Below are 15,381 nucleotides of genomic sequence, written 5' to 3'. Positions count from 1 at the left end.
ATATATTATATATTAATTAATATGTGTATAATGCTATATTTATATATATTAATATATAAATTATGTAGCATTGTATATAATATCTATCTTTTTAATTGACATTATTACAAAGAAACAGATGTAGGTGTAATTCAGTTTACTAAAACAAGATAACCATGAAACCAATTTTATTCATTTCAAGATAAACAAAATTGCTACCTAGTGTTTAATCCCTAAGATTTAAGATGTTATAAATTTCTGGCCTGTATTTTGTGCAAACCCCTGTAAAAGCTTTATGGGCTTCTCAAACTTTGAGTGTCCACATCACCATGGGAATTGGTGCTGTCTTTGTATAGTGAATATTTGCCCCAACCCTTTGCTTTTCATTTCTTTTATCTAACCTGATGTGGGAGTGATTTCTTATTAATAAAGAAACTGCCTAGACCCATTTGATAGGCCAACCCTTAGGTAGGCGGAGTAAACAGAACGGAATGCTGGGAGAAAGAAGCTGAGTCAGGGAGTCGCCATGATTCTCCCACTCCAGACAGATGCAGGTTAAGATCATTCCTGGTAAGCCAGCTCTTGGGCTACACAGATTAATAGAAATGGGTTAGATCAATATGTAAAAGCTAGCCAATAAGAAACTGAAACTAATGGGTCAGGCAGTGTTTAAAAGAATACAGTTTCCGTGTAATTATTTCGGGTAAAGCTAGCCGGGTGGCGGGACACAGCCCGCCGCTCCGTATTTCAACAGAGTGGCTCCCAACGTGCTAATGAACTCCACGTAAAACCTGAGAGAGCTTAATTTTTATCACAGAAAAAAACAGAGTTTAACACAGCTTTTGGCTGTTTGTTGGGGGCTTGCTGTAGAGAGAGTTCCTGATTCAGCAACAGCAGCAGAAAAAAAGCTGCGTCATTTTAAAGTGTGACTTTCTGGGCTGTGCCACCATTGCTATCTCTGTCTGGCTCCTGTGGGAGACAGAGCTTTTAAATGGAACATTTGGAGTAAAGCTCTACGGCTTGCTTGATGGCAATGTGGACTGCTGTGTGCCTGGAACTGTGTGTGGCTCAGGGGCACCAAATGGCTCTGAGGCAGGAGTGGCTTGGCTCAGCTCTGCCATGCTGAACTGTGCTGGTCTCAGGCAGAAACTACCGTAATTACCATTAAAACAGCGCATTTAAGGTTTCAACTGGGCAGGACACAGGCGGTACCGTATTACCTGTACATGATGCAACTTAAGTTTTTAAGAACTGCTTAACATTTTAAAAAATGCTCCTGGATAGTAAAAAAAATGTTACAGATTCACAATAAAACAGATTCAGACATAACAGACCTCAGTGGATCACAGTGTTGGATGAATGTACATAGGCTTGAGAGAGAGAAGAATAAGAATATAGAGAATAAAGTAAATGTCTTAAAAAAAAGGGTAAAGTCTTTAAAGAGACAGAGTACAGATAGTTAAGAGATTAAAAAAAATAAAGAAAAATAAGCCACGTAAAAATGAAAAATTCACAGAGAGTCTGGATTATGTACATTGTGTTTTCTTTAAATTTTTTGACGGTGAAGGAGCTAAGTACAGAGAGACATTTCATTATATGGGCTGCCAAGTGTAACCAGAACGGATATCATGAGGGTATGACTTCAGAATTTGGGTCTAAGGATATGATGCTTTGGAAAGGTCTTCTTTTGTTTTCACAGAGGACCAGACCCTATGGATTACATCTATCCCGATATGGTATGATAGACCACGACCTCCCGAAAAGTTCCTGTGAACACCCTCAAAAAATTACTTCACTCAACTGGCAACTGAGATAAACCTGGCACAGAGGTTACACCCTAAATGATCTGATTAACAGCGCCCCCATTCAGCAGGAAGCAGTTTGGAGAGAAAAAACTGCGCCCATGTTCCCAAAATATTGTTTGTAAATGTTCTTTTACATTTAAAGGGGGAAATGATATAGGTATGAGTAATTTGCATTGGTGTGGATTTTACAGTCAATTTTGTTATATGTATATGTATTTCTGATTTTGATTAAGGTATTGTGATTGTGTAGTTCATTTAAATATGTACTGTATAATTAAGAAATATAGGTTATGGATAATCATTAGTAATAGTCAAGCTTGTAGTCATGTTAGTTAGATTTTCTAGATATATAGAGATACATTTCAGTTAGATAGACATTCTTCATATCTTTCAAAGACTGCAGAATATGGCATTTAATGTTTTAATAACTTAGGACTTTTCATGACAATGAGACACGTCTGCTCCTGGCAGCACCAATCTACTTCGAGAGGAAGATGGGCATCGAAGAGGATCCTTATGGAGTTTGATAGCCATTTGGGCAAGAAACTGCTCTTGCCTGGACTGTTGCATAAAATGGACACAGAGAACCCGCAGAGAGAGGACTGCTAAACTTGCCTAAAGGTAAGATGGTCTTTCGGGGTTCATGACTCATGAAAGAGTCTGCGAGACATTCTGCAGGACACAGCAGATAGTGACTGAACTGTCTTTGGAATTTCCTGCTTCATGGAAATATCTGCTGGATACTTTGGGCCTGAAGGCTGAAGACGGATGCCCCAACGGTACAAAAGAACTTTGGGTGACTGTCCAGGTAGCGAGATGTCTCTGTCATTTCTAGAGTTTTCTTATTTCTTGTTTACTTAGGTAGTATTATATCCTTCTGGAGTCTTTGATGGAGTTGAAGAATGAATAGATAGTTATAGTTTTCCTTAGTTATGATAAAAGATAAAATAGATATAAATATTGTAACTGTAATTCTTGCTTGATAACTGTTTTGCTATATGTAATTTTACTATGTTAAAGTTAAAGCCTTTCTTTTTTGTTTAAACAGAAAAAGGGGAAATGATGTGGGAGTGATTTCTTATTAATAAAGAAACTGCCTAGACCCATTTGATAGGCCAACCCTTAGGTAGGCGGAGTAAACAGAACGGAATGCTGGGAGAAAGAAGCTGAGTCAGGGAGTCGCCATGATTCTCCCACTCCAGACAGACGCAGGTTAAGATCATTCCTGGTAAGCCAGCTCTTGGGCTACACAGATTAATAGAAATGGGTTAGATCAATATGTAAAAGCTAGCCAATAAGAAACTGAAACTAATGGGTCAGGCAGTGTTTAAAAGAATACAGTTTCCGTGTAATTATTTCGGGTAAAGCTAGCCGGGTGGCGGGACACAGCCCGCCGCTCCATATTTCAACACTAACCTAACTTCCCACAGACTTTTCAAGCCTACTGAATCTGTTTATATGTATCTTCAATTCCTCTATATGCATTGACTGTCTATAGACACTTGCTCGCTAATTGTAGTAGGAGCTGCGGGCCTCTTCCCACAGCCCAGCTCCTGGCCACCTGGCTTGCTTATGCCCCGAAATAACAACACACAAACTGTATTCTTTTACACACTGCTTGGCCCATTAGCTCTAGCCCTTACTGACTAATTCTCATATCCCAATCAACCCATCTCTAATAATCTGTGTAGCACCAGTCTTACCGGGAAAGATTCAGCATGTCTGACCTGGTGGCTTGCTTCATCGTGTCTGCCCCAGAGAGCAGAGCTATTGAGTCTGAGCTCACTTCCTCTTCCTCCCAGCGTTCTGTTCTGTTTACTCCACCCACCTATGTTCTAACCTATAAAATGGGCCAAGGCATTTTCTTTATTAGCCAGTGACCTTCCTCCATCAGCTAATGACTTCACATGGAATTATCAACGCTATTTTCAGTAACTATTTAATGATTCGCCATTGGGTTTTCAATATATTGTGACTATTGAACTTTGTAATATGAGTCAATTTCATAATTTCCACAGGTTTTATTATGGACACTAGATACATGGATTTATATTATAAAACTTTCCTAAATTTTAAAGATAGCACTATAGTGAATTTTGGCTTTTTTTTCTTCCTGAATAGGTCTGTTCAACTCTGAGAGGTGATGGATATTCTACACAGAGGAGAATTAGTTGCTGCGATACTCCGCAACCGGTATTTATGGAAACAATTTACTTTATAAGTTGTATGATTCCTCTATTTTATGTGCTTAACATAGAAGGTAATAAATATTTATTCAATGCCTAGCTTAAAAATAGGAATTACTTTTAAAATAAGTAAATAAGAGAAGAGCTAAGTGATCAGATACATAAGGAGTGTTGCTGACACTGTGTTCTGAGCTAATGATAAAGAGAGCGTACCTAGAAAACACACTGGATATAAAGTGTGAACAGCTGGCGTACAGTCGCTGGGGATTATGATTTCAAATTTTAGTTTTAAAAGCATTATCTCTGAATAAATACAATCATAGCTTCATGGTAAAAGTCCCAATAACATTTTTTAAGTAGTACTTCCCTGTGATTATACAGATATTTCTGTCACTAAAAATCCAGTTATACGCTTTCCACGGAGTTACTGTGAGCCATTAGAGCACTCCAAGGCAGGTTAAGAATTTAAATTAATGGTTTAAAGAAAAATAGACTTGTTTATGCATGTGTAAAAGAACATTTCTCCTTCCTAGTAGTTTGATTGCAGAGTTTGGGTGAAGCTTTGGAAATAGCATGTCCCACAGAGTTCTCTGTGTTCTGGTTATTTGCATGGTAGGAGCCTTGAGGAGTGTTCTTATCTGTTCTAAACTTCAATTTCATCCTCTGTGAAGTGGGGCCAGTAATGCCTCCATTGCATGCTGTAGTATGGTATGTGTATGCTTGTAATGGGTGTGAGGGGAAAGAGGGAGGGCACAGTTGGCAGCAGGCTTGGCAAATAGTAAATGGTATGGAAGTGCTAGTATTATTGAAATTTTAGTGTGGGACTTTAGTTATTAAAATGTGGCACAGCCATACAGGGGACATCGTTTCCATTAATAATAGATGCATATACAACTGGAGTCCTGTAAGTTTATAATGGAGGTGAAAAACCCTATGTAGTCACCCTAGCAACACAGGACAGTTTGTTAGGTGTGTATTTGTGAAGGTAGTGATAGAAGCGAACCTATTTTTCTGCATGTTGTATACAAGTTCACCTATTAGTTGTGTGGAAGATATAATAATTAATAATGATAATAAATGACTAAGTTACTGGATTGTGTGTTCATTATACTATACTTCTAATATTATTTTAGATTGTGATCCTATTCATATAAAAATGTTTGCTATAAATAATATACTGTGTTACAGTGACATTAACCTCATGTGGAATATTTTTACAATGTCTGTAAGGTCTGCCATCTAAGTTTGTGTAAATGTGTGGATGACTATATGCTATGTACACAGTGATAAACTTACCTAATGATTTATTTCGCAGAACATATTCCCATCATTAAGTGAGTCATAATGAATTTGTGATTCTGAATTCTGAGGTATTTTAAAATACAGTTGAATTGTAAGACAAAAAATGGGAATGGTTAAGACAGAAGTGGAACATATATAAAGTCATGGCTATTTGATGTATAGTATATAATGGGTTTTACATAACAATCCCATTAAGTAATCATTTAACGGATGCTGATGTATCGGGTTGTGAACTCTCAACATCTTTGGAAGGGTGTGGTATGAATCTGTACTGGGAGACTGTAAGATATATTTGCTCAATAATGCAGAAATCAGTAAAATGAGAAAAATAATCTGTGGTCATCTTTGGTGAAAAGACAGAGAAGACTCCTACCAAAGAAGCAGGTAGGTTAAGTGCAGATCTTCACCTTTTCCTTCCCTCCTCCAAACCAATCCCCCTAGTTTTCTCCCCAGCCCTGTAGCAGACCACCTACTGCGGCCTTCTATCCTCTTCCCCTGTTTTCGGTGGATCAAACAGATATTCCCCTCCAAACTTCCTCCCGGACCCCACACTCGATTCTTTTTTTTTTTTTCAATTTTGAAGATTTTATTTTTCTTTCTGACCACGTATACATGTAGCAGGAGTGGACATGCTGTGCTTGTGAGACCAGTATCTCTGGAGCCCAGAACGGGCCATTGGATGCCTTAGGACTGGAGGTACAGCAAGTTGGAAGGCATCATGAGTGCTAAGAATTGAACTCCTCAATTCTCTGCAAGGGGCCTTCTGAGTCATCTCTCCAGCCCCCTCAAACATAAATTTCACAGAACATTAAGTCAGCATGAATTCTTTGAAAGGATATGTTTTTCTTAGAAGTTTTCTTAAGCTATCTGAGAAAGATTCCTAATTACAAACTCTAGAGAAACCACTTCATTTATCACAGCCTCCAGCTCCCGCATGCATTCGTGGGAACCAGCAGGCACTGTGGATCGTCACCGCTCCTTCCTCACTCCAGATCCCATGTGCCACTCTCCCCCCAACTCTGTAGCAGACCACTGTTGCAACCTTCCTCTCCCTGCAGCCTCCACTTGTTGCAACCTTCCTCTCCCTGCAGCCTCCCGCTCCAGTGGATCACACAGATCTGATCCAAACTTCCTACCAGTTCATCCTGTGAGCTCAGCCCCCCCCCCCCTGTGTCCAGCAGGCATTCCCTAGGAACCTACCAGCTAAGCCTGCGAAAGATGCAGTATGTCAGCTAGACAGGTAGCACACTTCAGATCTTCACTCTCCCTCCTCTCCTCCACATTCGATCCTTCAGTTGCGCCCCCAGCTCTGTAACTCACTACCTCTTGTAACTTCTCATGTTCTGCCCCCTTACTAGGGCACTGAGCAGATTCTGGTAAACACGTTGCTTTCCTGCTTCCTGAGTGGGCTCCATAAGACCCATCTAGTCCTTTCCTAAGTATGAGCACTCAATACTTAGAAACACATTTTACCTGGAATTCTCATTGACCGCACCTATCAGGATCCCAAAAGAATTCCCTACCAGGCAACACAGAGCCACCACACACTCCAAAGAACCGGAGAGGGCAACAGAAACCACAAAACACTGACCCAAGAAAGATAAGACCAGATACCAACACCTAGAATTGGTATTCCCAAACCCAGGTGCCTACACCAGCATAAAAATACAATCAATCACACTCAGGACAATATGATTCCACTAGAGTCCTGCAACCCTACCATAGCGGACCCTGAGAACTGCAACACAGCTGAAGCCCAAGACAAGGACCTTAAAAGAGCCTTTATGGATATGATAGAGGCCCTTAAAGAGGAAACTAATAAATCCCTTTAAAAATCTATGAAAACACAAACAACAGTGGAAGGAAATGAGTAAAATAGTTTAAGACCTGGAAGTGCGAATCACATCAGTGAAGAACACCCAAAGTGAGAAAAAGCTGGAAATGAAAAATTTAAGAGCTTGAACAGGAGCTTCAAAGGTAAGCCTGACCAACGGAATACAAGAGATGGAAGAGAGATTCCTGGACATTGAAGAGTAGTGAGAGAAGAAATGGATACCTCAATTAAAGAAAATGTTAAATCTTTAAAAATCCTGGCACAAAACATCCAGGAGATATGGGACACTATGAAAAGACCAAATCTAAGAAAAATAGGAATGCAGGCAGGGGAAGAAACCCAGGTTAAAGGCATAGAAAATGTTTTTATCAAAATCATAGATGAAAGTTTTTCTATGCCTATCAAGGTGCAAGAAGCATACAGAACACTAGAAGACTCAGCCAGAAAAGAAAGTCCTCTCAGCACATAATAATCAAAACACTGAACACACAGAACAAAGAAAGAATATTAAAAGCTGCAAAGGAAAAAGATCAAGTAGCATGTAAAGGGAGAACTATTACAATTATATCTGACTTCTAAATAGAGACTAAAGCCAGAAGGGCCTGGACAAATGTGTTCCAGACTCTTAAGAGACCACAGATGCCAGTCCAAACTAGCAAAACTGTTGTGATTGCTATTCTTGGTTATCAGTTTGACTACATATGGAATTAAATAAAACCCCAAAATAGAGGACACACATGTGAGGGATTTTGGCTTAATTTTAATTAGGAAGATTTACTTCTAATTCAGATCTTTGAGGTAAGAAGACACATATTTTTTTTTATTGAGAAAAGGAAAAAAAACAAGTTTCCGCCTCCTCCCAGCCTCCCATTTCCCTCCCCCTCCTCCCACTCTTCTCCCCCTCCTCCCACCCTTCTCCCCCTCCCCCCACTCCTCTCCCCCTCCCTCTCCAGTCCAAAGAGCAGTCAGGGTTCCCTGCCCTGTGGTAAGAAGACACATATTTAATCCAGATATTAAAGCAAGGAGACACACCTTTAATCCAGATCTAATCTGGGCCACACCTTTTACTGGAAACCTGTATAGGGACATGGGAGGAAAAAAAGCTTTTGCTCTTTGCCCGCTTGGTCTTGCCTTGCTAGCAAGTCCTTACTTTCACTGACATTAGAACCTGCTTCTTCAGAATTACATTGTATACCGAACAATAGCTGAGACACCTAGCAGTGTAGACTGAGCAACTACTGTATTCTTGGAGTTTCTGTCTTTACCCAACTAGTGGTGGATTAGCTAGACCACAGTTTGTAAGTCATTCTAATAGATCCCCCTTCTCTCTGGACACAAAGCAGGTCTCTACAAATACAAGAAAATTGAAATAAAACCTTGCATCTTCTTTGGCCACCATCGATTAGCTGGATATCCACAACATCAGAAACAACAGAAAGTTTACAAAGCCATGGAAACTGAACAATTCACTGCTAAAGGATCAATTCATTAAAACAGAAATTCAGAAAGAAATTAAAAACGTTCTAGAAGTGAGTGAAAGTAAGTACACAGAACACCCAAACTTACAGAAAACAATGGAGGCAGTTCTAAGAGGCAAGTTATAACAGCAAGTGCCTATAGAAAAGTTTGGAGGGATCTCATACTAGTAGCAAAATATCTAAAAACTCTAGAACAAAAATAAGAAACCACACCTAAAATGAGCAGACAGCAAGAAATAAACTCTGAGCTGAAGTCAATAAAATAAATAACAAGTAACCAATACAAAGACTCAATTAGCAAAGATTTCATTCTTTTAGAAAATCAGTAAGATTTCACAATTAGCTAAGAGTCAGAGAAATAATAAAATTAGAAATGGAATGGGGTACATAACAACACACCAAGGAAATCCAGAGAAACATAAGGACACACTTTAATTTACCAAATTGGAAAAAAAATCTAAAAGAAATTTTTGTGATATATACCACTTAAAAAATTTAAATCAAGATCAAATAAACATTTTAAACAGACCTATAACCCCCTAGTGAAATAGAATCAATAACGGAAATTCTTCCTAACAAAAAGAAAAATCTAGGGCCAAATACTTTTAGCACAGAATTCTACCAGATTTCAATGGAGAGTTAATGTCTATGCTCCTCAAATTATTCCACAAAATAGTAACAGAAGGAGTATTGCGTGATTCATTTTAGGAGGCCACAGTTACCCTGATACCTAAATCACACAAAGATTCAACAAAGAAAAACTACAAAGCAATTTCCCTTATGAACATGAATGCAAAAATTCACATTATAATACTTGAAAACTGGTTCCAAGAACACATCAGAAAGTTAATCCACCATGAACAAGTAGACATCATCCCAGAGATGCAGGGATGGTTCAACATACATAAATCAATAAATATAATTCACCATATAAGCAAACTGAAAGACAAAGATCTTTGGCAAAGTCCAACACCCCTTCATGATAAAAAGTCCTGGCGAGATTAGGGATATAAGGGACATACTGCAATATAATAAAGACAATTTATTATATTAAATTAAAGCATATAGCCAATATCAAATTAAATGTAGAGAAACTCAAAGCAATTCCACTAAATTCAGGAATGAGACGAGGTTACCCACTTTCTCCTTACCTATCCAATACACTCTTTGAAGTCTCAGCTAGAGCAAAAAGACAACTTCAGGAGATTAAGGGGATACAAATAGTAACAGAAGAAGTCAAAGTATCTTTATTTACAGTTGATATGATATTATGAGTGATACTTTTCTTCTGTAAGTTCTTACTTTGAATATGTACCTATTTCCCTTGTATATTGTATTAGTTCTTTTTTGTTGCCATGGGAATATAAGATAGAAAATTAACTTAAAGAGGAAACAAAGAAAATTGCTTGGTGGGGAAACATTTGCCATTTAAGTATGAAGACATCAGTTCAAATCCCCTGTATAGCCAGGTGCCTATAATTTCAGTGCTCCTATTGAGAGATGGGACGTAGAGACAAGCAAATCCTGCAAACTCATGGTCCTGCTAGCCTTGCATAGTGATGAAGCAAAGAGACCCTGTCTCAAGCAAGATGGAAGGCAGTGACTGACTCCTGTTTTCTTCTGACTATTCATGCCGTGGCATGTACGTACCCACATTCCTACACATGAACATGTACAGACACATAGACTTGTGCCCATGTCATACTCATACAAACAAGGAAGAATGTTGTTTGGATCAGCATTTTAGAGGCTTCTTTTTGGGGTCTGCTGGCTCCATTACTCTGAGCCTCATGGGAGTTAGAGTATCATGGTACCTGTAAATAGTGTCACCTCGTTGACACCAGGAAGCAAAGGGAGAACGAAGGGTAGGGTCTCAACTGACGTACTTTCTCTAACTGGGTTCCATATCCTAACGTTTTACTAGTTGTTACAAGCAGGGCTTTATCACATGACTTTGGAGACAATAATTAAGATGCAAACCATAACAGACACAAGACCAAGAATGAAACCGCTGGGGCATGCACTCCTATATAGCACCCATTCTTGGCATTGTGATATATTTAACTGTAGGTTTTCTGTGACTAGAAAGTCATTCCTAGTTAAGGTACCCTTTTCTCATTTGTAATAATTTGGCCTTTTGTGTGTTTGTCTGCTTGAGCTCAGGAAGCTGATGTTAGGATCCCTAGCTGATAGCATAGTGACTTCATTGCTCTAGCCTAGAGCTTTTCTTGTTATGAATATGAGCACTTAGACCAAAAAAAGATAATTCTGTTTACAAAAAACTCATTCAGAACCTAGAAAATGATGAACAGCTAGCTACTCAGCTCATTTCAGAATGGTACGCAATTCAGACTCATCAAAACCTAAGGAAAAAAGGGATTCTATACATATGCAAATTATGAATAAATTTTAAATTCTAAATAAAACCAGGCACACTATGGAATGTATGAATAAGTTAACCCCTTTTATTAAGAAAGTTAGAATATTGAATAGAACTTATAAAATAGGAAAATTATTCATACTAACATTGCATCTTACAACATATTTATCTTGTAAGAAAAACAAAATGCTGAAAGTACTTGAAAAAATCAGATGTTTTAAAAAAAGAACTGTTAAAAAGATAAAGGTACAAATTTTCCCCTTTATTATATAAAACTATTTTGTCTGAAATAATTCCAACATCATTGATGGTAAAACAATTTAAGAAGGAGCAGAAAAGGCCATCACCACGATTATTTAATATAATACATACCTGTAAGTTTAGTCCAGCATGACAAAAAACAAAATAAACGACTTTGAATGCTAAATAATCCATGAAAATAGTAGACGTTGATATTCAAAGGAATGAACCTGTGCCCTATCTTGAACCAATCACAAAGATAAACCCCAGATGGATTAAAGACCTAAGCCTAAGATCTGGGCTAATAAAATTCCTAGATGGAAATGTAGAGAATGCCCTCTGTGATATTGTTGGCATTGATATTGATTTCGATGTAACATTAGAAGCTCAGGCAACGGAAGCAAAAATATACTAGTTGGAACCACCCTACAAACTTCTGTGTGGGGGCTAGAAAAATGGCTCAGTGGTTAAAAGCACTTGCAGAAGAGCCAGGTTTGGTTGCCATTATCCATATGGTGGCTTCCAAACAGTTGGATCCCAGTTCCATGCGATCCAAGATGTTCTTCAAGCCTTCAAGGACACTGGGCATTCATGTGGCACACATATATGCATGCAAGCAAAATATTCATATGCATAAAATAAAAAGAAAGAAACATTTTTTGCAAAACACTTTTGTATGACAAAGGAGTCAACAAAATGGGAAGATAGATTGTCAGAAAGTATTCAAACACAAAGGATAAGTTTTAGAAAGAATGTAGATATTATAAGCAAGCCAGTGTATACACTGGTGAAGATATATAGTCATAGAGCCAGTGCAGAAAACAGTATGTAGGTTCCTCAACAAGCAATCCAGAGCTTGTTTTGTGTTTGGCATTTGAGGAAGTGAAACGTGCAACTTGTTGAAGGAAGTATCTTTACACCCATATTCATTATAGCATCATTCACTATAGCCAAGAGATGAAAAACTACCTTTAATATATAATGAAGAAATGACTTGTTCTATACAAAATTACAGTGGAATCATGTCCAGGCTTTTTAAAAGGGATACAGCCATTTGTCACAATATGGATGAATCAGGAGACATTTTGCTAAGTGAAATGAGACAGATGTCAATCTCACTATGGGATGTAAGGGAAAAAAACAACCAACCAGCCTCAGAGGTGAAAAGTAGAAACGATGGGCAGGGAGCAGGAAAAACTGGGGTGAAGTAGGTCATGGGGTACAGATTTATACTTAGGTAATTTGCAAAGATCTGGAGATATGAAGTGGAGCTTGAGCATAGTAATTGATATGGCAGTATTTGATGAAAATTTGCCAGGAGAGTAGATTTTAGGAGCTTTCACTAAAGATGACAAATATGGAGTGTGCCAGAAATGTTTTATTTGACTATTAGTAATTGTTTCACCATGTCTACATATACTAAATCACCACGATGTATAACCTTAAATGCATACCATAAAAGATCAAATAAATTTTAGAAGTGGATATATTCATATATCTATAAAAATTACATAAGATTTTTTAAAAGATTTATTTATTTATTTATGGATACAAGTGTTTTCTGCATGTACATTTGTACACCAGAAGAAGGTACTGTATTTAATGGGACTACACCACCCTGTGGGTGCTGGGAATTGAACTTCGGACCTGTGGAAGAACAGCTAATGCTCTTAACCACTGTGCCATCTCTTTAGCCCCAAGTTATACAAGATTTTTTAAAAAAATCAATAAACAACTAGAAAAGTAATTTATAAATAAAAATTAAAATAACAATACCTTGTATTTGTATTAGTAGTGGCTCCTTCAAAGATTCAATGAAAAACATTCCATACAAAATAGCCACAAAGCATAAATATTTAGCAATAGTCTCAGCTACAACTCACAGGACCTATGTGAACATGATTTTTAAATTCTCAGAAGTAAGGCAGAGCACTTACATTGCATGCCATGATCTAATTACAAGACTAAAACTGCTGGTTAAATATAAATTCTCCCTAGATCATTGTATAGATTCTGTAGCTTTCTCTTAAGTTTAGGAAAATGCCTGCTGTTTAATCTCATCTTTCACTGCTGTTCAGGAGAGCATGCAAATCTGAAACATATTCATGGAGCTATAAGGGGAAAAAGTTAATGATTTTTGCTGTCAAGGGAAAAAGAGGAGTGGAAGAGATGGACAGAAGCCAAGTTAAGTTGGATGTGTAAAGCAATTGCTGTGTTGCACTGTGTTGTATTATATAGGTATGAATATGCCACAAACTACTTACTGAAGCTTTCAACAAGAGAACTGACATCTTGTGTAAGTTATTTGGGGAAGGAGGGTTGGAGATTTTGTGAGACCAACTGCCTACTGTTGCATCAAAGTGGGAAGTGAAAGATGACAATGGATGGCAGTGGAGATGCAGGAATGGACTATGAAATATGTAGGCTATGTCTGAAAGCACTCAATAGCCAACCGGATTAGTCACGCCCTACTCAGAATAGTTTTGAAATTCCTAGCATGGCAATGCCACCAAGGATGCCCTCTTGTCTCTGTCGGAATACAACCTATTTTTCAATATGCACATCAAATTTGATGCTCTTTGATCAGCCAGATGGTCCAGGAGAGTCTCTTGGCTTCTGAATAGTTGAATGCATTTATGATATGGCTTTTATTTTCACATTGAAGTAATTTGAGCTTGTTGATACCTATGAAATTGTTCATTGAACTGTTTCAGAGCATGGGTGACTTACCAAATGCATTTTATGTCGTTTATAGTGGGTTTTGTACTCAATAAATAATGGGCAGGTACTCAGTAAATACAGAAACTGGAGTACTGATGATCAGTCATTTGTTGCTAGTGATTTGTTTGGTTAGATAGTTTAAGGTGGTTTTCATGTATTTTTTCCAATCAATCATCATTATAATTAAGAAACTAGATGCTGGCAATCTTAAGACATGAGATGAGATAATTTAGTTTAGACTCTAGAAATAGTCCCAGGCTTGTTTTTTGTTTGTTTGTCTGTTTTGTTTTCAATTTTTTTCGCAATTTTTCCTATAGGGTCCAGCTCTTTTAACTGGTATATTAGGTAGTCACTTCTTCCCCTACCCTGTTCTGTGCCAGAACTAGACTGTTTTAACTAGTTAAACCTGATTCCAGGATGCCTTCCTGATATACTCAGACAGTAGAGAAATAAAATTTAAGGAACTTACCTAAATTATAAATTCTCACAAAATTTTAGTTTTAGTGAAATTTATATTTTCATATTAATTTTCTAATTTTCAGGTTCCTAATTTCCTGTTCAGATAGAGCTGGTTAATTTAATTGCCTTATAAATAAGATTTGATTTAATTTTTGCATCGGTCCATTAAGGAACAGTGGTTAGTTGCTTCACTCAAATTTAGAGTTTTGCTTTGTGACTTTTCTTATGTTTATGGACCTTTTGCCCAAGGCTACTATATTGAAGCATTTGGACAATCTTTCACTATTCCTTTACATTTTATATAAGAAAATTTCTAATGCATGAAACATCTATGTTGACAATCATTTTGTAATAGTGTATGATGTCAGATGAACACAGGACTAGGAATGATGTCCTGTGATGTTTTAAAATAGTCAGCATTTATTATCTTTAAAGTGTGCACATCTGTAAAATATGAAGGCTGGCAATATTAGCCCCTCCTTTTGAGTTAAAATCCAGACTCATACTTATGTATAAATATACCTATGTATATTTAGACTCATACATAGTGAGTCTAAATACAAACCTATTTGATTAACTTTATAGTAAATGAATTTAATACAGTTATTACTTAACAAAGATTTGGCCTATTACTTTTTTTATGAATTATGTTTCTGAACTGGATTGAAGATTTATTTGTGCGTTTGATTATAAGTCAAGAATTCTCCTAGAAGAGGGATACTGAGACCATTCACTTTTCATACAGTTGGCTTATTTTGATTTCGAATTCTTGTGAATTTTGGTTATTTTCTATTACTGCCATAAGATCCTACAGTAGATTCAGATTATTTTATTTTCCCATCACTGAGAAGCTGTATATTTGTATACAAATGGCATGTACACTTTAGTAATGTTGCATGTTTTATCATCTAGAGGAATTTTCCAGGATAAATTTTTTTTTGTCCTAAGGAGAAAAAAAATGCTGGTAGATCTCTTTTTCTACATGTCTTATGTTATT

General features: G+C 37.3%; 1 protein-coding gene across 1 annotated transcript in view; it reads left to right on the top strand.

Moving 5' to 3' along the window:
* Positions 1–15,381, top strand: part of LOC121439861 (kelch-like protein 13) — a 198,177-nt gene that overhangs the window by 89,877 nt on the left and 92,919 nt on the right. Inside the window, exon 3 of the mRNA XM_041640477.1 lies at positions 3,906–3,977. Within this exon, the coding sequence (XP_041496411.1) occupies positions 3,928–3,977 (50 nt within the window). The 5' untranslated portion in view covers positions 3,906–3,927. The remainder of the gene's footprint in view (positions 1–3,905; positions 3,978–15,381) is intronic.

Source organism: Microtus oregoni, unplaced genomic scaffold (genome assembly GCF_018167655.1).
Source record: "Microtus oregoni isolate MIOR12 unplaced genomic scaffold, Mior012 000063F_ref0000156, whole genome shotgun sequence".
Lineage (NCBI taxonomy): Eukaryota > Metazoa > Chordata > Mammalia > Rodentia > Cricetidae > Microtus > Microtus oregoni.
Note: the sequence above shows the minus strand (reverse complement) of the source record. Positions and strands in the feature narration are given on the sequence as shown.